At 44.9% G+C, this 24,143-nt stretch overlaps 1 protein-coding gene across 1 annotated transcript in view; it reads left to right on the top strand.

Annotated features, from left to right (window-relative positions):
- WDR49 (WD repeat domain 49) overlaps positions 1–24,143 on the top strand; it is a 676,266-nt gene that overhangs the window by 491,731 nt on the left and 160,392 nt on the right. Inside the window, exons 13-14 of the mRNA XM_078668100.1 lie at positions 7,251–7,412; positions 16,423–16,610. Coding sequence (XP_078524226.1) covers positions 7,251–7,412; positions 16,423–16,610 — 350 coding nt within the window. The remainder of the gene's footprint in view (positions 1–7,250; positions 7,413–16,422; positions 16,611–24,143) is intronic.

The raw sequence follows: 24,143 nt of genomic DNA, 5'->3' as shown, positions 1-24,143 counted from the left end.
CTACCCAGATTTCACTGTTGCGGTGCAGGCAGCTCAGAAGGAATTCCTACCCACCAAAAAAATCATGCAAAAAGCAGAGATTAAATACGCTCTCCTATACCCTGCCAAACTGAGAATCAAACACACAGGAAATACACACTTCTTCGCCAGCCCAAAAGCAGCGCGTATATTTGCCAAAAACATGGCCCGAGTGTGGCAAGGGGATCTCCGCACCACAAGAAAGTGGTGACGCTGGACGACAATTGCTAGTGCTGTGTCCATATGTAACCTGCACTGGGGCTCATTTGAGCTGACACTTTGCCACACGGCATCCTATGATTGTTGCTGGCGGGTTAAGGGTGATGAATGACTACTGCAAGTTGAATATAAAGGTTCCCTCTCTGATGTACAACACTGTGAGCGTCAGTTGTCGGTTCAGCCACCCAGCCTAGCTCTGGCTGGGGTGTTTGCCTGGCTCTCCTCTGCCCCCCGGAATGAGTCCTATCTCTGTGGTATTGTACTTGAGTTATTGGCTACCTGTTATGCAAGCCTTACTGTTGATCTTGGGGTTTGGGGTGGGTATTGCATGGGTTCGGGCTGAGTTCAGGGGTTGGGTCTTCTGTTCACAGTGAGTTACTGTTATGTTGGTTACCACACATGCTCGATCTAACACAGGCCATTTGTTCTATTTCTTTCCCTCGCCCCACCGCTATTGGTAGAATGAGAGAAATTCCCCTGATTTTGCTGGCACACTCTGCCTGCATAATTGACAGTCTCAGCATCATGAAGCTGCCACATGCATGCAACTACGACATTAGATGCACTCGGACCAACCACTTCCCCCACACCGCAGCATGACAACAGGCACTAAATGTCTAACTTGGAATGTCTGTGCGCTAAACAACGCCAGAAAAGCCTGCCTCGTAGACGCATACCTCACACGACACCAAGCTGACATGCTTCCTGCAGGAGCTATATCTCACTCCCTCCAACACTGCTCGTTTATGTGCTCGATGGTGCGCAGAGACACACGTTGCTTGCTACTCTAATTATGCCCGGGAAGTTGCCATACTGATCAGTAACACTTGCCATGGAAACTCCCACAAGCTAAGCTGGATTCAGGAGGTCACTTTATGCTTTTAGCTGGCACCCTCCACGAACACCCAATCATACTTTCTTGGGTTTATGGCCCCACAACAGATTGCCCTGAGTTTTTCAGTGAGGTATGGTGCCACATTGTGAATCTAGGACCTGGTGCGATAATCTGGAAAGGGAGATTTTAACGTTGTTTTGGACCCAGATATGGATAGTCTGGAGCACCCAATCACCCGCACCCAAAGGCAGCCACACAACTTCACACCCTAGATGAAAACCTTGTTGACACTTGACGATCCCTACACGGTATGAGTAAGGAGGGCACATGTATCACTTCTGCTACTGGAGAATGGTCACGCATGGATTATTGGCTTGTCACTAGGGCGGTCCGGACATGGACAATCAGTACCTCGATACTCCCCTGCACACTCTCCGACCATTTACCGGTAATGTTGGAGTTGATGTTACCCTATGCAATCCCGAGGGCTTTCTCTTGGCACCTGCTGGCGTGCCGGGATATCAGTTTTTTTTGCTCAGAGATACGGTCTGCTATTATCGATTATTTTGCACTGAATGCCGGTTCTGTCGAGTCGACATTTGTGCTATGGGAGGCCTTTATGTCCTCATCTGGGGGGGTCTGTATTATATAAACAAGCCAGAATATTAAGGGACATTCCCTCACAACTCGCACGCCTGGAGTCTACGCTGAGAGCAATAGAGGTTGAATTGGTCCAAAATAACAATAGGGGCCTCTTGGCAAGAATATGGTAAACGTTATTGGAATATAATGAGGAGGTGGACCGCGAGGTTCATTATCTGAGTCAGGAGGCCTAAGCCCGTAGATATGAGGAGGGAGAGCGCCCAGGCAAGACGTTAGCCCAACTCATTAGGCCATGTAAAGCGCATGATTATATAGTGGGTCTTACTAACGGACAACTATGACACCATACACACCCCACTGATATTCTGGACGCAATGGTTACTTTTTAGTCTGACCTCTACTCAATCAAATCACAAGTTCACTCTGATGAGATTAAAGAGTACTTGGCACCCATACTGGTAGTGTGGTTAGATGATGTACATCACCAATACTTAGAATCTCTGTTCACAGAGGAAGAGGTCCAAAAGGTTATCTGCAGCCTCCTGAATGATAAGGCACCCGGTCTTGATGGCCTCACGACATCCTTTTATGAAGAATTTGCCTCTATTAACCCCACATCTGCTCCCTATGTATGAAGAATCCGTAGAAACAGGAGTACTCCCGCGTCAATTCATTGTCACTATCCTCAAGCCCTGTAAACCTGCCACATCATGTGACTCCTATAGACTGGTTCAGATGATAAACGTTGACAATAAGATCTTAGCAAAATTCATCGCAAATTGTCTGGCCCCCACTACTCCCTGCCATGATCTGCCCGGATCAGTCGCGTTTGTGCCAGACCATTCTACAGCACACAATCTCAGAAGTCTGCGGTTATGAATGGCTTAGATCTGAGCTTACCAGCGATCACTGCCCTTTTGGACACCACCAAGGCATTCGACTCTTTGGAGTGGCCATTTCTGTTGCAACTGTTACAGCACTTGGGTCTTAGCCGAAAATTGTGTAACCTTTTTAAGCTAATAGGCACTTTTCCCACCGCTATGCTGCATGTAAATTGGCTGTTGTCACACCCTTTCTTAATTTCTCACAACACGAGACAGGGGTGCCCTTTGTCACCCCTCCTGTTTGCCCTCGCCATGGAGGCGATAGCAGCTAGACTACGCCAGCATCATACCCATTGGGGTATACAGTTCCATGAGTGTGGCATCCTGGTCTTTATGTATGCAGATGACATTGAACTTTATATCAGACACCCACAGAAAATTTTTGACCGAGTCATCAAGGAGGTTGAGGCGTTTGGGGGGCTGTCGGGCATAGCCATACACTGGGCTAAATCTGTTATATTTACCTTAACTGTGAGCACAAAACCATTCCAATCAGAGTTCAACTTACAGTGGGCGTCAGCGCCTGTCAGATACTTGGGCGTTTGTCTTAGTTGCAATATGAGTGAACTCTGGCAGGCCAACTATGGCAGATCAATGTACTGGTTAGAAGAGAGCATCCCGGCCTGGGCACACCTCCCATTGTCGCTGATAGGTCGACAGGCCATTGCCAAAATGGTTGTGTTGCTCAAATTTTTATTTCTGTTTCCTAACCTCCCCATGTCACTCAGACAGCAATTTCCTTTATCATCTACTGTCTAACTTGATCTCCTTGACATGGGCAGGAAAACAGCCTAGAATAGTGTGGGAAACCCTCAAGTTGCCCTTCAGTCAGGGTGGTCTCAACGCGCCTGACATGCAGTTGTATGCTCTCTGTGCTCAGGCCCAGTTCCTGAACTTCTGGCTGTATCCGGTTAAATTCCAGTCGCATGTGGCAGTGGAGGCAGAACTATTCGCTCCGGTCCCACTTGCTACAGAACTCTATCACCCCTACAGATACACATGTACTGCAGCAGATACAGTGGAGTGCGTGAAGTGGGTGTGGGACGGTCTGCGGCGACGATTACATGTACTTGAACATATACTCTCACACAATTCGCACCGTAGACTTATTACCAGACTTTACACGGTGATGCAAGATAAAGCACCGGTGTGCGTCACAGTCACTCAGGCTGAATGGAGCCGGGACTTAGAACTTCCGGTAACTGATGAACAATGGTCATATTGTTGTTCGCAGACCGTAGACCTTTCGCCCAATCACTGACTACGCCTTATACAGTTCAAGTTCTTACATAGGCTATACCACACTCCTGCACATCTCAAACGTATAGGACTGCGCGAGGAGGCTAGTTGCTTGGGCAGCTCTGCACCTCAGGCCTCGTTTCTGCATCTTGCTTGGGAATGCCCCTTAATCACCAACTACTGGCGCGTGGTGCACACTACCCTCCAGCAAATTATCAGTCATCAACTCCCCTTTGCCCCGCTACTCACCTCCGACATCCGCTACTCCATCGGTCAATCGGAGGTAGCTTTTTGTTGACAGAGCTATTGCGGGCTCCGTCAATATAAATCTGGAGGTCCACCCAACTCTAAATGAGGCAGGCGGTCCAAAGATTTGGTGGACAGTGTAATCTGTTGAATTTGCGACAGAAAACCCTGTCCAAGAACTTTAATTCAGCCCCTTTGGCTCTAACTAGGGTGACCACGTTCTTCCAGGTGATTACGGACACTATTTCTAGTCTGGAATTTTGTGTGACAGCCTACTGCAGTCTGGGTATTGTAGTCTTGTTTTTCGTTCATTGAACTAATTAGACTAACACAGCTGAAATCAAAGATACGTATGTGAAAAGTTCAGGAGTGGACCCAGTGTGCATAAAACCCTGGAGTGAGGTGCTCACCCTAGCTCTAACTATGCAATGTACATCTGGCACTCTCTACTATATCAAATGGCCTTTTTAATTTAATAAAAAAAATTAAAAAACTCTAACTAATCTTTCTCAGGATTTGCACCAAGAGTCTGAAACTCACCTCTAACTATTCATACCACCACTTCCGTAGCCCTCTTTAAATAAGTACTACACATTTCTCTTCTCAGTGTCTATTTTTTGTCTCACTTGTCTATTCTCGTGCCATAGTGACTGTTATCCTCATCTTACTGTTTCCTCTGCATTGACTCTGATCTCTTCGCAACTCCCTACACTGATCAAATACAGGCAAAGACTATTACTCTACCTATTTTTTTATACTCGATATACCTTTGTTATGTCCTCAGCCCTAATACTTCCTTTTGGGTGGGGGGGGGCTTAATTCTCAGCGTAGCGGGTACAGATGCTGCATAAGGGTGCTCAGAGGTGCAGACATCAGCTATTTACTGAATGAATCGTGGTTACAAAACTATTCATTTCTTTGCTTCTTTCATTTAAATTATTTTTCATTTGTATTGTTTTATCTCATTACTTTAATTTGTTTTTTGTATTGCTTTCTGCTGTTGTTTACCTATATTTGTTCTAGGCTCTGCCTCTGACTTATTTATACAAACCTGCTCTATGTGAGTCGCTGTGCTTTGTACCCTCCGAATAATTAAATGCCATGACATTTTAGGATGTATTTTGCAGCGTTTTCTCTATATTGTTTTTATTTTTTGCACATTTGTTTGTACTTTTGCTATTAAGTGCATACTTGAACAGAGTGTACTACATAATACATCATTTTAGGTTTAAAAAAAAGAAATGGAAGTTGGCCCTGCAGGGGTCAGTTGCTCAAAGAATACGAGTGGGACTTTAGAAAAAGCCAGCAATTGTTATTTAAAATGCCAGCTCAGTGGGGACTTAAGGTAATTGCTATTGATTGCTGAAATGCCTTTCTTGGAGTTATACTTGTATGAATGCTTATCTGAAAACTCCGTGCAGTGCATATTTTATCCAGAATTCCTTTTGCACGAGGCACAGTGAATATTTCCTTGCAGGCGCCGTGAATATGGGATTTACTATGTGAGGTATTAACATTACAGCTTTACGCTTTCTGGTTCTCGTGTTGGAAACCGGTGAACCTTCCATACCCACGGACCGGTCTCTCGAGAGTCTGAATTGTTATGAATTACTTTGAGTAAGATTTAGAACTCCAGGAAGATACAAGTGTGATATTAGTCTCACAAATCAGTGTTTGAAAATGGGGAGGAGAATACTGCTGACGTTTTATCTGTACTGGCCAGTGCTTCATTTGTGAAAATATAAGTGCCGGGGCCCTCATCAGGAGGCCTCTGCAGCTTGCAACCCCCATTGCCACTGCCAGCGCTGCCAACGACAGTACCTACACAACTACTAACCAGCACACGGCTACAAATGTGTCAATTCAGCCTATTCCACGCCTCTAAAGATATACAAATAGCTTGGGCGGCAGGTATTATTTGTAATGTATACTGAATGAATAAACAATTGCTGTGCTGCTCATCTCTAAATTACACAAACAGCACCACCATGTGGCAGCTGTCATAAGTGCTAGTGCCAACAATTGAGTTGTGCCGACAATTAAGGGCCGGTGCCGAACACCGGAAACCACCTGCTCAAATGAAGCACTGGTTGACTTCCAAGAGCAATGGGTGCCATCTCATGAAATGTGTTGCAAACCTTCAAGGTACTCTGTGATTTGGAAAGTCTGAAGAGTACCTGGATCTTCCAATTAAGGCCATGATTTAGAGCTGTTGGTGATGGAACACCTCTTATTCATCAATGAAATTCTAAATCCACGGAGAACCTACCGGAGGAATTTACTTAACCATTCTCCAATATTGATTTGCTGTTTTAGTATTCAGGTCCCCTGTTATAACAATACAGCTCACTTCCTCACTGTAAATATTTGAATATCTAAAACGTGCAACAAATCAGTATTATATTTGCCTCCAGGCGAAGTGACTATCACGGATACAGATATTTGGTCAACACAATTCACTCGCTTAATGTCTCCCAACTGATCAAGGGGATGAATAGGGTCTGGTCACCCAGAAGTGACATTAGGAAAAACAAAGTCATGAGTAAATATATAATTGCGCGTGTACAGAGATTTGTTTTTAAGAGCCCTCGCTACAGAGGCGAGTGATGGTAACCCCCTGCAGAATATGAAGAAGGGACCCTGAGTCTACCATATCTCACAGATATTCATTGAACTTGGGCTGACTGGGCCTCATAAAGGGCTCTGAAGGGTCCTCCCTTCACCGCAGAGGCTGCAGGAGCCTGTGTTACACCCCTGCCTAGCTCATCATTGAAAAATGTCTTTATAAGGTGGCAAAGTGGTCAAAATGTCTGCTAATTGGGCTACAGGGCATTTTACTCGCTACAATATTCAGAGCAATTAGTGTGACATCTTCTGATGTTACTGAAGCTATTTCCCCATACCTATCAAACTGAGGAAAATGCCTCGATAAGTATATGGAATTCATCAGCAGTTATCTCATTCCTTCAAATTATTGCGCTTCTATCCAGGAATACTTATAACTGCTGTCGTCATACCCGATGGCAAAGACAGTATCATAAACCAACAGGACGACAATATTTCAAACAAGGAGTCAGAGTAAGTGGCACTTGGAAATAGTTATTATAAATATACAATGGTTACATTTTCAATGCTTTCTTGGATTCAGTCTTCATCATTTGCAGTGATAAATGTGTATATGTGAGACTGGATTTTTATTGTTACAGCCAGCCTGATTCAAGAGCAAAATGGAATCCAAAGTCTTTCTTCTTCTTTTTCTGGGAGACGTTCCGTGTCCACCGGCGGATTTTATGACGCTGACGCAGACAGCAACCATGCGGTCACGAGACTCGTCTTTCTAGAAGCTAGAAAAAATATCTCTGCTACAGGTAATTTGCTGTAATGTGTGTCATATTGTTCATTCATTTCCTTAATTTCGGTTCGTAAAAAACCATAGAAGGCAACAAACATGAATAACAGACTAAAACCAAATAGATATATGACAATATAAAAACGCTATAGATTAAAAAATGCTAAAAACAAGTTACATCCCTCTTTGACAGAGATGTGCAGAATTTAAAATGCCCCTAAGGTCTGTAATGTTCAAGCTCCCCTGGGGAAGGACACACTCACTCGTAAGGTTTCAGGTAAGTATATTATTTTTATTTATAAGCACAATCAGGGAGAGCGCCAGGAGACGTCCGCTATTCTCGCGGGCTCCTCGCTCTATCAGGCCGCTACCCAAAATGGCCGCCGCGCTCTACGTCATCACGTCAAGACGTGAAGACTAGAGCGCAACACTACATATCTCCCTCCTTTATGGATATACATTTCAAATATAAGATGATGTCTCTCTGTCTACCTGCTGGTGGGCTCATTCCCGTCTCCCATCTCAAAGTCTCTGTACTTCAACGGTCTTACCACAGCTCTGCCATTGCGGGTACGCCTCACTGGAATACTGGAAGTGTACACGGCAACTTCTTGGGGATTTCTTACTCCCATTCTTTCTGCACTCAGAGGAACACCCCTTCGAGGCGTTACACTGGTGCTTCCCGAGAGTTCCAAGGCACCAGGACCACTCCCTGTCTCTACTTCCTCCTCTCTCTCTCTTTCTCTAGCATTTCCTTTTCCTTCTTCCACTGGATTGACTTCTGTGCCTTGAGTCTGTGGGATTTCTACCTGTCCACTTTCTCTTTCATTCCATCGCAATATCTTGTTGCATTTGGACATCCTGTCCAGAGACCAAACTTTCCCATCGTTGAGCAGGGCTGCTCGGTTGTAAACCGCTTCCACTTCCATAGGTGCACTGAACTTACTATCACCTTTCTTTCTTAACTGGGCAAGTTTGACTCAAACCCACTCTCCTCTCTCTAACTCCGTCTCCTTGACATTTCGTCTTCTATTGAAGTGTTCCGTATATATTCTTTGCGCCTTTTCCAGATTGTGATGCACTACTGCTGGAGACCACTTGCTCGTGATAGTGCGCTCCTTCCATGCAACATTGTCCTTCGTGAATGGTTCTCGACCTCTTATGATCTGGAAGGGGCCGTATCCTGTGCTGGTCGGGGTTATTCTGTAGGCCCACAACATGCATTTTAATTCTTTTTCCCAGGCCTTCCCAGCTCCGATCGCTGACTGTACCGAGCCCATGATAACTCTATTGAACCTTTCGGCTAGACCGTTTCCATATATGGATGTGTGCTTGACCTTTATACCATTCCTTCCCATGTACGCGTTCCATTTTTCCGACGGAAACTGAGGCCATTGTCACTTAGGATGGAGCGTGGAATACCTTCTCTAAGGAAGATGGTTGTTAGAAACTTTAATACTTTGTCGGTGTCCATGTCTTCCGGTATGTCAATCTCTGGACACTTGGAATACCGATCCACGAGTACTACCACGTATTTCTGAACTCCCTGAGCATCCAATACTGGACCCAAGATGTCTATCGACAGATCCTCCCAAGGGTTAGTGGGGTTGTCAAACTTTCCTAAGGGTGGGCACATCAGGCTTTGGGACTTGTCCGCTCTTTGGCATTGTTCGCAGTCCCGTACGTGCCTTTTTATATCTGGCTATCCATAGCAGGCGACCAGTACATCTGTTTCACCCTGAGCTTCGTCTTCACAATACATGTATAAGGGCAAGTAAATGTGGCACCAACGTGATGGGAGGAACTACCTTTTCACCTCTCCACAGGAAGATTCCTCGGTCACAAACCGATAATTCTTCTCTCACTTCAAAGGATTTTCTGTGCGCTGCCTCTACGTGCCTCTTCTCTGGCCATCCTCTTAGTATGAAATGCTTGACAGCCCTGATGTCTGAGTCGTTCTCGTATGCCTCCTTCCACTCCTGTTCGCTTATCACACTTTCGTGATCCTCCATGAACGCCACTCTGCTATCTTCATCTTCGGAACCGCGTGGAGCTTCCTCCATGGCTGAAGCTCGACTGAGATAGTCGGCTACTTTGTTTCTGGCTCCCGGGATGTATTCGACGTCATACCTGTAGTCCAACAATTTCAAGGTCATCTTAGCGATGCGGGGGGTTGCATTCGCATGTCCCGATGATGTGAGGACCTTGACCAGAGGCTTAAGGTCTGTTCTCAGCCTGAATCTTGTGCCCCATAAGAACTGGCGGAACTTCTCCATGGCCCAGACTGCCGCCAACATCTCCTTTTCTATTACACTGTACTTCTGCTCCGTAGGTGACAAAGATCTGGGTGCAAAACTGAGGGTGGCTAGTTCCACGTCTTTTGTCTCTTGCATTAGGACCGCTCCTAGGCCCCTCTCACTCGTTAATACTGATCTTGCTTGCTGGTCAAATCCACATAGAGGAAATGCTGTGCTGATGTCCGCTTTGATCTTCTGGAATTCTTCTTGTGTCTCCTCTGTCCACTCGAAGGCTGTCTTGTCCCGGAGGAGTTGGCGCAAATGGTGTGTCTCGGTGGCCAAATTCTGTACGAATTTGCTGTAAAACTTGGCCATGCCAAGGAATGACCTGACTTCCTCCTTGTGTCCCGGAGGTGGTGCGTCCCATATCGCTTTGACATTGGATTGTTTAGGTGTGATGCCTTGGTCACTGATCTCGTGGCCTAAGTATGTGACAGATGTCAGTCCAAACCGGCACTTGTCCCACTCCACAGTGAGTCCATTGCGTTCCTAGACATCCTGGACTTTGGACAACTTAGCGTCATGGTCTGCTTTGTTCATGCCCATCAACAAGATGTCATCTTGGAAGTACTGAACTCCATCCACTCCCTTGAATAACTTGTGCATAAGTTTCTGAAATACGGCTGCTGCCGAGGCCAGTCCAAATGGCATCCTGCGAAACTGATAGCACGAGAAGGGGTTTATGAACGATGTCAATTTCCAGCATGTGTGGTGTAGGGCTATTTGATAGTAGGCCGAGGTGAGGTCGATGGTTGAGAACCATTTCACCCCCTTTGTTTTTGCCAGCATCTCATCTATTCTTGGTAGTGGGAATTTTTCCACTATTATATTTTTGTTCAATTCCCTCAGGTCCACACACAGACGCACCTTGCCGTTTGGCTTCATTGCCACCACCAACGGTGCCAACCACTCTGCGCTAGTTATCGGTTCTATGATACCATTGTCTTACAGCCTGCGAAATTCCTGTTGTACTTTCTCTCTGATAGCCAGTGGGATATTTCTCACCTTCAGGCACACCGGTTTCGCATCTACCTTGAGATCAATCTTGTGCGTGAATGTAGTCAATTTGCTGACTTTGCCTCCGAACACGGTGGGAAATTCTTCCTTCAGTTTCGTGACGTCCGGTTGTTGCTCGTCGCTGGTCATCAGAGCTTGTGTGGTGCCTCCGGGGTTCAACTGTATTCCCAAGTCTCCTTGGTCGATCCACCCCAGGACCGAAGGACCTTTCTCTGCCACGTATAGTTTGCACTTTGCACTCCGTTCCTTGAATTCAAGTTTCAGGCTTCGGTATCCTACCATAGGAATGGGGTCTTCAGTGAATGTGACTGCTCGAATATCCGGGGGTTCCAGGTGGTGTCCCAGCTGATTTTTGAAGTGTTCATCCCACACCGTCCGTTGTATTATGGTTTATGGGGATCCGGAATCCACTACCATCTTTATCGGTATTCCTCCTATTACTAGGTCGCATTGAGGTTTCTTAGAGCAGTTGCAGTTGATCCCCAATATGTGTTCTTCTATGCACAACACGCTGTCTTCTTCTTCTTCGCGTTTTCCTTCTACATCTGACCCTTGTGCGACGTACTTGACTGTCGCTCTTATTTGCTTGCGGCGACATACTTTCTTGTAGTGCCCTACGATCCCGCAGAACATGCATTTGGCACAAAAGGCTGGACACCTTTTATCATAGGCTGGATGAGACATACTCCCGCACCTGTGACACGTGTTCTTGCCTTCATTTCCAGGTTTCTTCGCTGGTGCTGGTCTGGACGTCCATTTGGCCTGTGTCCTCGTGTTCCCTGTTGCTCCCTTGCCTCTTCCCGGTGGTTCTGCCTCAGTGACTTTGTTCACCATGGGTCTGGTGGCTGTCTCCTTTTACGCTGCCACCACACATGATTCCGATAACTCTGCTATCTTCACCATAGCTATGACTTCCTTCAAGGTCGCATCTCCATTTACCCTCAGCTTGTCCTGGATCGCCGAGTTCGTGGTGCGCATGACAATTTGATCTTTAATGAATTCATCGTGTAAGGTGCCGAATTTACACGGGACTGTCAATTTCTTCAACGTTGCTACGTACTCATCTATGGACTCCCCCACTGATTGTTTCCTTTGTTGGAAGTTGTATCTGTCTATGGACGTGCACACTGCCGGCCTATAATGTTTATTCAGATCATCAATCGCATGCTTGAACACGTCATCCTCAGCCCCTTGTCGTGGAGTTGGGACTATATTCTGGAACACTCTGATGCCTTCGGGACCTAGGTTATGAAGCAATATCCTCTCCCTTCTTTTGCTGGGAAATGCTTCTCCATTCTTGTCCTCCAGGGCCTCCAGATAGTTCATAAAGTATTCCCTCCAACCTTCCCACTTCATCGAGGGATCCCCTGGTCTGGGTTAGAAGGGGATCGGTGTTGTGAGCAAGGACGTTTGAGCACACCTTTCCTCTCTTCTTCCCGGTGGGTCTTCCTCTCCTCTTTGACTGCCTGGCGCGCTTTGTCTGTGCAGGCGTGGGGGCTCTGTTGCGAAGCAGATCTGCCCCCTGTGCTGTGTTCTGCTTGCTCCGCCAGGGCCCCAGGCATTCCTTCTATCTTCTTCGAACGTGGTACCAGCTGACTCTTCGACGATTGTTTTCTTGCCCTGCTCCTCTTCTCACCTATGGGCAATATCTTTCCTGCTGTGTTTGCTCCCTTCTGTGTCCTGAATATTCATAATGGGGTAACCCGGTGTCCCTCAGAACCTGGGTATGTATATATATATATATATATATATATACAAAATGGTTTTGTCGGGTAAGAAATGTTAATCGTAGATGCTCAAAATGAGTAGCATGGAATTACAACACAACCTCTACACAGAATAACTGAAAGGGAAGTAACTTCCTGTTGTTACTTATTATGCAGATTAACCAACAAAAAGATTCAAAGGGATTAAGAGTGAGACATTCAATGTAAATTGTTACTTTTATCCGAATTGCATCATTCAATGATATCCAAAGTAAACAAAGAAAAGTAAATGCTGTCAACAGGAGATTTACACATAAGTGACAAGTGAAGTGACACAAGTGCTTATAGTGACCAAAATGTGAACAATATATACAGTGCAGGCCTATGTACAGCTTAGCATATGTACAGTTTGGGAAGTCAGAGGTTTAATGATACAGTGAATCCTATCCTTAGTCTGAAGGAATCCTGCAATCTCTGAGCTTGGAAGTACGTCGACGTTTTGACCCTGGCGGTGCCCCAGTGGGTGGTCACAACGAGTCTTTCTCAGGACGGGATATCGGAAGGGAATGGGGGGGGGGGTCCTCAAGATGACAGCCCTAGCCATCAATTATCGGCTGTCATATGGTCGTCCATAAGTGCCTGTGGACTTGATCCTGCTCTGCTATTCAGTTGTGGTTAAATGGTTTCGATGATCAAGGGACCAACTACGTGATACTGGTGAACCATATGATATGACTGATCACGAAGTTCATTTGATGGTAATCCAATATATGAGCTACTTGGATCTTGTAAACTGGTACTGTATGTACGTGATTCCATGCACGCAGACCTACCACTATACTGTATCTCGTTTTGTGGGCTATCTAGGGTGACTAGGGCACTAACTCGCAACCTGTGTTGGAGTTAAGGATAGCTAGCCATACAAGGTGGTGTTTAGACCCCCTGTGTTCTCCTTGTGTATTATATTTATAAGCACAATCAGGGAGAGCGCCGGGAGACGTCCGCTATTCTCGCTGGCTCCTCACTCTATCTGGCCGCTACCCAAAAAGGCCACCGCGCTCTATGTCATCAAGTCAAGACGTGAAGACTAGAGCACGACACTACAAGGTCCTTTAATTGGACAAGAATTTTCTTGGACCTCAGATACTTTATTGCTGTTAATTTTCAATTTTGCGTTGTCGTGGTGATTGTTCGTATTATGTAGGCAGCAGGGTTGGTATTAGATGGCAACAAGTAATATTTTATGTAATCTGTTGCTCCAATTCGTTAGGTTGCAGTCAGTGCTGTTTTGCAGCAGCAAAAATCAATGTTGTCGTTTATGTACTCCCAAAGTAGCTCACTCGTTTTTGTATATTAAATGGTGCTTAATAGCATCTTGTTGCACAGTTCCACCACCTGATCGGTTTATGTAATCTAGCGCCTGGCTCCTAAAATTATTTAAAAATCTACTAGACACGTTTTCCAAAAACCCTTGCTCTATTGTTGGTATATTGTTATGCATGATAAAAGCCTCCCACAGAAAGCACAAGACTTAAATACTTCCCAAAAAACATCTGTGCAACTAACTACTTTGGACTAAAATGTACAGAGTATTGTATTTGCAATATTTAGAAGCAATGTGGTTGAAACAAACAAAAACAAGCAGATGCACAACGAATGCCACGTAAAAACATAATGTCTTTGTTTCACACAGAGTTCTTTTAACGCCTCTCCGAATGGTTCCTGTCTGTTTCTTTCCACTGTGAAAAAATAACACAAGCCTAAATGGCTGCTACAATTAAACATTAATCAAGATTAGACTAAGTAGGAACTTCCCCATTAAAAGTAGTTTACCAGACTCTGCAGTTGGAAGCGATTTTCTCTTGCTGGAGCCCAAGGTATTTATATCCCATAGCACTGTGGTTGGTTAATGTGGCTGAAAGTACCTTCTGCCTTCTACAAGGCTAAATGAGGGAGATGTTTTATTGGCGTGGAGTTTTATACACTCTACAAACCCCGAGACTGCGTCGTCTGACTGTAACTCCATTAGTCCCCTTCCAACTATTGTAATAATTCAGAAACTCTGCACAAAGGAATTGCTTTTAGCAATTACTGCATATACATATTTAAAGTTTGGGGATGCAACTATATGTGCAATAATATGATTTGTACAGTAACAGCATACCCATATTTGGCATTACATTAGGTAGAAAAGTACCTGAGCGGCAAGCTACAGCTGAAACTAGTAGAATTAACTGATGGAATCCTCACCATCCAACAGCAGGTGGTGAGAAGCCAACATAAAGTACGAAAATGCTGCAGATAGCTGACGATGCAGTAATTGCCGGTGTACCTCTAACTAGTAGACTAGGGGTGTTTTCCTTTTTGAAACTCACAAAAAATAAGTTTCTCGTAAACCGGAGGTTATGTATTGAAAGAAAAACAAAGAAAGCAGAAAGTGATCCTTTATAAGGACGAGAACCCTCACTCACCGGAAGGTGACATACTTCATGATTGGGCTCCCTCCTCACATCTGGCCCGCAATGTCCCAGATGTGGGCTACAACTCTCCACCAAAGAAGCGGGTGGGTGGAGAGGAGCTGAGGTGTTTTAGAGCGGGGGATAACACTAAGCAGATGGGTGAGTGAGGGGCAGAGTGCAAAAACAAAATCAGTGATAAGATTAAAACTACCTCTGGGGCCCAATAACATTATTCGGTAGTACCCTTGGATAGGGTTAAAAACTAGGAAAACTGGGGGTTCAGAGAAAATATACCCCCATAGCGGTCAACATGTTTCTGCCTGTGTTAGACTCCAGCAGGAGTTCTTAGGCATTCATCAGGACCAACAAAAGTTCGAGTCACTCTGCTTGCAACAATAAAAATAAAATAAATCAATCAGATGGCTATACTGGCCATGTCCATATTTTGTCACGGAAATGATGGGTGATTAATACACCATCTCCCTCTTATCGAGGAGATAAGTTCCCACCTCTCTCTTGCCACAAGGTACCCCTCAGCCACAATAGGCTTATAGTAAGGCTACTCATGGTTAGCAACATAACGGGAGGTCTCCCGGACCTAGGTTTATAGTACGGCTACTCGTGGTTAGCAACGTAACCGGGAGGTCTCCCCATATTATCACCTGACAATAAAGCCCTGGGTAAGTCAGGACCCAACTGTCTCATGAATTAAAACCAACAAACAGGATGGGGTGGAGGTGGAATTCACTTTTCAGGTCCCTACTTATTAAGAGGAAGGGTTCAGGAATGATAAGGGGCGTGGAAACAGGCTTATGGACTAAAGGTGACGACAGGCTCGTCTGTCTTGTAAGGTCGATCACCTTCCGCAATAAGCAAGTACTCATATGAAGGAGGGAATGAGGGAGTTAACGCCCTGTTTACATGTCTAGTCTTGGAGATCAAAAACAAGCAGGTCACAGCAACCTTCTCTACTGCGATGCAGAATATCATCTGTATTGGTGATATGAGTATCAATAGCCTACAGCCAGGGCCATATTTGCCATTTATCCTACTGGGCATTTCCCTGGTGAGATGGAGCTACCAAAGGATGGTTTTAAACCCTACAGCCAATCCTTTCACATACACTATACAATGTAAATCACACTGGTCTCCCACTATGGCCTGCAGATTATTTTTCACATAACAGAAGGTGCACACAGTGATTCAGCATGGCACGCTGGTTTAATAGGTAATGATTTAAAATGGTAAGTGGACAAGCATTTATTACACTGTGCGAAGATTCAGAATTTGTTAAGTATGTGGTAATGTGTGCAATTAGAGCAAAAGCATCTCTCTGTTTTACTCAGCATGAACTAGGCGCTCTTAAAATCTTTAATAACATAGGATAAACACCTCATTAAATCTCTGTCTAGTGACAACTTCACAAAAGATCTATGGTTTCCCTGTATATATTCAAATAAAATGTTAATAAGTTTCCTCATACATTACAGTGTTGAAAATCTGAATACATCAGCTGTCCTCCTAAACATTTTTTTGTTTTTTATTTACAGGAGGTGCAAACCTAGTGTCTTGTGGAGGCTCGGGTTATGTGAGGTTTTGGAATATCTTCAACTGCCAACTGATGGCAGAATTTTCAGCACACAGTAATATGGGGTCCATTATTATGACGATTGATAAAAGAAACCAATACCTCATTACAGCCGACCTGGATGGATGGGTGAAAATATGGAACATTGAGGTAAGAATCACATGTGCTCTTGTTCAGCCAGTGCAGTGTCTTTTAACTGAGTAATTAAAAAAATGTACACGTTGCTTTGAACAAGTGTTTGAAGAATGTGAAGCCCCCAGAAATTACAGCCCCCCCCCACTATAAATATCATGCTTCTGATTGCTCACATTACAAATAGCCTACACAACATTTAGGACCTGATTCTAGGTCACGCTGAGTGGGTTAACGCGCCACCTGATCACACGTGTGCCCGTGTTCCTGCACCCAAGAGGAAAACCAGGTTCAAGGTTATCAGGTGGAACTGCGGCTGGTAAAATCTTTTGTGGATCAGGCAGAGGTTACTAGCACATTTTTCGGAACTTTTGAACCACCACCCCCTTGTGTGCACCTGTGCCCCCCCACATGAGTAGTTGTGCTGTGCAGGTTAATTGACATGAGCCCAAGTACACAGGGGACTGCCCTTACACCAGGATCACCTTAGTGCAAATTACAGAAAACTGAGGGCAAACAAACCCTCAGCTCTGGCCTACTAGTTGTGGCCCAGGTTCAGGGATTAGATGCAAGCAGATGCAGACTTTGACATACAAACTGAGACATACATATTGCCTTATTTTGTTTTGTTTAATCCATTCACTTTCTTCTCTCTTTGTATCCAGATTTAATTTCCATAGATATCATTATCTGACTTACTTACCCAGAGCAGCCGATGGGCCGTGTTTCCCTCCCCTGCTTCCATTGTGTAATCTCAGAATGCTGCCTTTTTAATTCAGTTCTCTTCTGCCTCACACATTCACATGCAGAGGAGGGGTAGACAGCTCATTGTGTTTCCCCTCTTATTGAGAAGAAGGAAGAGTTTAGCCTGGCATGAACCTTGAAGGAGACCCTAGGAGCCACCAATAGACATATAACACGAGTAGAGTCTGCCTGCACTTACCCAGCCTCAGAATTCACAGCAGAGCTCATCAGGTGCAGTGCAAGGAACAAGGTACTGATAGTGGACATAGGGCCACATGCATCAAGCATTTTTGCATTCGCAAACGGAGCGAATTGCAAAATTTGGCCGTTTGCGAATACAAAAACCTTTTTTGGGATGCATCAGTTTTTTTTTCATTTTTCGCAATTTAGGAAATCGCAATTTTTTGCGATTTCTGGAATTGCGATAGCATTTAAGAAATCGCAAATTTAGCGATTTCTTAAATACTATGCATGATTTTTTTTAAATTGCGAATTCGCAATTATGAAGGGAAAAATTACCATAAAGTAAACCTTCATGGTAATTTGCGAAAAGTTTCAAAAATGCACAAAAGTGCATTTTTGAAACTTATATTTTACACACACACATGCCCTTGGGACATGTGTGTGAGTAAAATGTACTTACGTGACATTTCAGGGGTGCAGGGGGGATCCTTGCCCCCCGCACCCTTGAAATTTCATTCTCATTTTGTGATTCTTTAATTGCGAATTCGCAAAATGAGAATGCCTTCCCATTGATTCCTATTGGCCTCTAGGCCCATAGGAATCAATGTAAAGCGATTCCGAATCGCAAATAAGGAAAATTAAGAAATCGCAAAAACTTTTGCAATTTCTTGATGCATAGGAATTTGCAATTCCTAAATTGCGATTCCTTAATTTTCGCAATTTAGGAATCGCAAATTCCTACAATGATGCATGTGGGCCATAGTGACAGAGGCACAGCTCAGCTTCAGAAGCCATTCACTTTGCTAGTTCTTAAACCTGGATGTTCCACCCACCCACGTCCCACATTCAAGGTGTGCTTCTGAAACCGATGGGGTGATCAATAAGGACTTGAACAAAAAGAAATAATGAAAGAAAGAAGATGCAATAGCTTTCACTGGTACTCAGTCAATAGGCAACGTGTTATTTGTCTAGATGAACTATATAACACATTTGTCACCATTACCACCCTCTGGCCTTACTACTAATTTATTTAATAGCTGATCTTTTTCGATCTACATGCCATTTCTTCATTATCTTGTACATAGTGTGGTCAGCTTTGACATGCAGTCCATACAGTTGTTGAGGTGTGTAACCACTTCAAGCAACCGAGAAATACCCAAGGTTCTGCAGGTTTGTCCTCCCTGCTTTTGATAAGTGAATAACTAATTGTGTTGCAGATATTTGCTGCAACTAGACCAACCAAGTTAGGTTCAGATGGATCATTGATGTTGTAATGACAAGTCTGTGACCGCCAAGTGCAGCATGTAGAGGAAATAAACATTTCCTCAATATGCATACTCAGAATATTCGTGAATTGGGCAGGCCTCAGACAGAGTAAACCACATTTTTTAAAGAGTATGCAAGTCGAGGCTATGTGTGTGAAAATGCCTAATGGCTTTACATTTGCGAGAAGAAGGGACCTATGCATAATAGGAGTAGTAATTGAATTCATGTGGTATTTGAGATGCTACCAACACAAACTGCATTTGTAGTACTGCGGGCGGATGCAGTTGGATATATTTATGGAGTGCTTGGACCACACCCTGCGGTGTTTGGTGGTCCTGAAATACTGCTTTCACGATTCACCACCCAATCTTCTATGAATGCAGTGAGATTAAAAATCCCACTTATGCTAAGTGATCTGGAATTTCCCATCCCCATTCTGATCGAGTCTGCTGGGCCATATTTGCACATCATATTTTACCCCATTTTACATCAGTGAGACATTTTCTCCCTGTGTGAATGCTGAAATTCTCTTTTTGTACATGCACAGCCCTTTGTAAATTATTTAAATTGAATTCTACCATGTTTTGACCACCTTATATGCTCATATATGTGCCGTTTGTCACTATGTTTGGACTAAAGACTCCTGATTATGCCTACCGGGCACCCGAGCCTTACACGTGCCTAACACACAACACACACTATACCCCTTTATTAGGTCGAGGGACCTATAAGCTGAGCAAAGCGCAGCTTCCGGTCCAGAGATCTTATGGTTTGTAGTAGGGCAGTTTAAACCCGCCTCTGTGCTCCGTTCTCTTCCATTGGCTGGCTTCCTAAACGGAAGCCAGCTATTGGAAGAGAAGGGAGTCACTCCAAACAAGCCCCATCTTTTTCGGATTCGGGGGCGTAAGTTTTGCTGTTCTTTAGCTCGTGACGTCGTCCGTCACTCAGCAAATCAAAACACGCCCCCGAATCCGAAAATTTCGTAAGCTTTGTGGCCGCCATTGTTGCCCAGCCGGCGCCGAGTACGGTGATGCTGCCGCTTTCCACCCACACTAGAGCCGCTTCCTCTGCTCTGACGCGGACACGGGCAGTCAGGTAAGTTTTCACTTTTTTTAAATGTATTTTTTAACCCCCCGCGCCAGTCGCTTCCCCCTGCACCAGTCCCGTCCCCCCGCGCCAGTCCCGTCCCCCCTGCGAGTTGTAAGGAGAGAGGATCCACCGGCGGAGACGCGTCCACGCAGACTGTGCAGTGAAAGGTTTAATGCTTCAGGTTAAAGCAACGGCAGCCTTAAAACCCCTTTTCAGTAAAATCCCGGGGTACGATTAGTCCAGTCACACTCTTCAAATTTACCAGATTGTGATCGTAGATTTTTTTTCATACCAGCACGTTGCGCAATCCACATTCCTATGTTACTCTTTAGAAGGGTTTGTTTTTATGTATAACGTGAATATGTATTCCCTTGGTAAATTCAGGCATGACGCGTTCCTGAGCTGCAAAGTCCGTTTAATCCCAGTGAGTTACTCCGCAATACTCTATTCTGCTTGCACCCCGAGCATCATAAAGCCAGTATTACCCCAGCCAGTGGCTCGGCAGTACTCTTCCCTGCTTGTACCCGGAATAACGCTGCATAACGTTTCTATTACTCTAGTCACTGACTCAAATGCCCCTGCTTGCTCCCCTCCCATACTGTCATGATCGCGAGCCAGACGAACTACATTTCCCGGCACGCTCTGGGCAGAAACTACAGTTCCCGTGATCCTTTGCGTTCTCGGCAATCACAAGACGGACTGTAAAAGGACGCCGGCGGCTGAGGTCCGCGTCGGGAATTCCGCCAGAGACTTTTTGTCTTGAGCCGAGGTTCAGAGTTCGTTATCGTTTGGTGGGGTAAGGGTGCCTGGCACCAGAGCGTTTATCAGCGGGATCGCTGAGTTTCATGATTCTGTTCTACTGTTGCGCTGATCGGCAACATCATTTACTGTGACATTCTGGGTTCTTTTTGTTCTCCTTGGATTTGGCTCGGTTGGCGTTTTCGGCCAACGGAGCAGCTCAGATGCTATAAGGGTTCAAGTGTATTGGTTGTACTTTAAACCTTTAAGACTTACCTTTGGATAAAAATACATTGGATTGAGTACTTATCCAGATAAGAAGTATTATCTGGGTTATCTGGAGTTCTTGTGAATTCTACGTTTATTTCCTTTGACATTATTGGTAATGCAGAAGCGGCAGCGTGTCTATGCATTGTGATTTTGGTGTTAACTATTGTATGTACCCTTTTGTTTAACAGGGGTTCTGGAGGTGTTAAGTTACACTCTATCCCTGTGAAGTACTTCATAGGGGATACATAGGTGGGTTCATATCTTTTTGGTACCAGGTATAGGAAGCCAATGAAGGACTGTACATGGTACTTATATCCATTCTATGTTTTTGTATTTGCTATAGTTACACCACAACAATTCTAAGCTGCCAGATACCTCTGCACATCTTCAAGAGTATTACTTTCCTTTACAGGTAGAGCTCCTACATAGTGGTTGTGAAAATGTGTTAGTAGTGCCGGTGCAAACAATGTCTGATATATATGCTCTGTTTATGTCTTCCAGATCTCCCTCCCCGCTGTTCCCTTCCTTTCCTTCCTTGTTATATTTCTTCCTTTTTCCCCTCGCTTGATCCTCTCAATGCTCTGTGCCATTACGGCTATCCAGGCGTTGATTCGATCTAGAGGTGGGCATACTAACAACAAACCGATCCTGAGGACGACACTTAACACATACTGAGCTGTGTGATGAAAGTATAAATGAGTGAGTGATTAAGTGGGTGTTTGAGTGGATGAGAGTGAATCCATGGAATAAGTTTGGGAGTTTGTAAGCGACTGTTGTGAGTGGGTAGGTGAGAGGATCTGCTCTGCTGAAAGAGCGCTTACTCTGTTTCCACTGGTGCCTCGTGCTAGATGGATGAACTGTTTAATTTTCTTTCTACAATGATGGTTACTACAGGCCAAATGTTTTTAGTATTTCGGAGACTGGCACTGCCCCTGAAACGCAAGGGTGTTGCCAGGCAGCGGAACCGCTCCTTTGGTGCCGCAATGAGGCTAATAGCCACGTGGCACTTTCAGTCGCAATAAAACCTTTCCACGTGCGAGACACAATCCCACTGTGCACCGAAAGTAAATGCAATATGTGAGAGGGGCATGGGGTGCAGCTGAGAAATTAAGTAAAACCCCCAGTCCAACTGCGCCCTCGGGCTGGACAGGTCTACGCCCCGGTCAGATGCCCCCAGTGTCATCATAAAACGAATGCACCAGGGCAGGGGTGTAGGCAGCTGTTTCACCAGGCCGAAGGGGCGGTAGAGGACTTATGGGTAAATTAGAGCAGGCAGCTCCCTTCTGCCGCCCTCTACGTCCCTAACAAATGCCCATGTGCGAGAGATAGGGTGGGGGGCAGGGGGGGGCAGAGAGTGATGGGAGAGTGAGAGCGGGGCAGGGTAAACTGAGGTCTGTATTGATGCACCGAGGATGGTGGGTGCCTGGTTTTTTTAATTACAGAGATTCAAAGGTTTAATGCAGAGGAAGGAGTGTGTAGTGAGTTTAAGTGTGAGGAGCAGGCAGAGTGAAGGCTCGGAGGGTGCAGTGAGGGTCGGGAGGGACAGAGAGGGCTGAAGTGAGTGCGCCAGTGCAGAGGGGAGTGCTGGACGGTGAATGGGTTGCAGTGAGGGTTGTAGTGAGTTCTGGAGTGGAAGTCTGATTCTGTGAGGGATTTAGTAGGGGCTGGGGGTGAGGGTTGTAGTGAGTTCTGGAGTGGGAGTGTGTTCCAGTAAGGTATTAAGTGAGTGTTGGAGGGTGAGTGTTTTGCAGTGAGGGTTGTAGTGAGTTCTGGAGTGGAAGTCTGATTCTGTGAGGGATTTAGTGAGTGCTGGGGGCGAGGGTTGTAGTGAGTTCTGGAGTGGAAGTCGGATTCTGTGAGGGTTTTTGTGAGTGCTGGGGGTGATGGTTGTAGTGAGTTCTGGAGTGGGAGTGTGTTCCAGTGAGGTATTTAGTGAGAGCTGAGGGCGAGGGTTGTAGTGAGTTCTGGAGTGGAATTCTGTGAGGGTTTTAGCGAGTGCTGGGGGTGATGGTTGTAGTGAGTGCAATAGGTCATGCATATGCAAGCGATTAAGCTATTGGCATTGTAAATGAAAAAGCCATTTATTTAACGATTAAGCTATTGGCAATGTAAATGACAATGCTATTTATTTATGATATAAAAATAAAAAAAATAAAAAATTGTCATAAGCAATGCCAATAGCTCTACCTTTAATAATGCCGAAACCATTGCATTGTAACTGCTTGTATAATATAACCACCCCACTGTAGCAAAGCTGGCTAAAATCCTGAGGTGCTTATTTATCTTCTAGAGACTGTACTGGGTAGTAGCTGAACAAACTGAATTGTAAGAGCCCGTTACTATACTGTGATGACACTTATTGCAGTACATTGATAGATACATGTTTCTTTAAATATAGTAATTTGTACTGCACAGAAGAGATGCACCATAAATGGAGTAGTGGTCTATATTCAGGTGGTTGTAAGTGATGGGCACCTGCACTCATGTTTGGGGACCGGGGTATACTATTTTCAGGCTTTGACATAGAGTAAAATAGAAAAGGGAATACCAGGGAGAAAGAGGAATAAAGGGAATTATACGAAAATAGTCATAAAGTAAGGAAGCAAGGAAATAATCTGCAAGAGTTAGATAAATAGACAGGAAGTGTATTGTGGTGTTAGAAAGAGGCCTGGGTGGAATCAGGATTAGAAAGCCTTGGCATTCGGCAACCCAGTCATTCAACAGCGATGCCAGAAAAGCTTTGGGCCACTACACTTTTGTTTGTGTCCTGAAAAGTCTTTTCAGCTCATTGATGAAAGGCAGGTGATCATGTTTTAAAACCTCGGTTAAACCGAAGAAACCATCATCAGTCAGCCGACATCCAGGGTCTGTTTTTTAACCCAAAATATTTTATGCCACAATTGTACAGAATCTAGGACAATTTTTTAATGGGAGGAACCAGTGGGCATATTAACAAGATGTGCAATAATAAAAGCACATCGCACATTTCCATATCGCCGGCTATCGCTGGATTTAATCGCCGTGATAGCGCGTAATTATCAACGCGCAACACGTAGGCGAAATTAAATCTGGCGATAGTCGGCAATAGGGAACATTAGCTCATGAAAACAAGCATTGTTTTCACACGCTAATGCGTGCCTTGATAATATGGGGGGGTGGATTCAGCTTTATGATCCACACCCCCATGTTATCAATGCCTATCACCTGATCAAAGCAGGCGTTGGGAGACCTGCGATAAACGAGTTTATCGCAGGTCTCCTT

The sequence above is a fragment of the Lissotriton helveticus genome, chromosome 11 (assembly GCF_964261635.1).
Source record: "Lissotriton helveticus chromosome 11, aLisHel1.1, whole genome shotgun sequence".
Taxonomy (NCBI): Eukaryota; Metazoa; Chordata; class Amphibia; order Caudata; family Salamandridae; genus Lissotriton; species Lissotriton helveticus.
The sequence above is the reverse complement of the archived record's forward strand: the minus strand, read 5'-3'. Positions and strand labels throughout refer to the sequence as shown.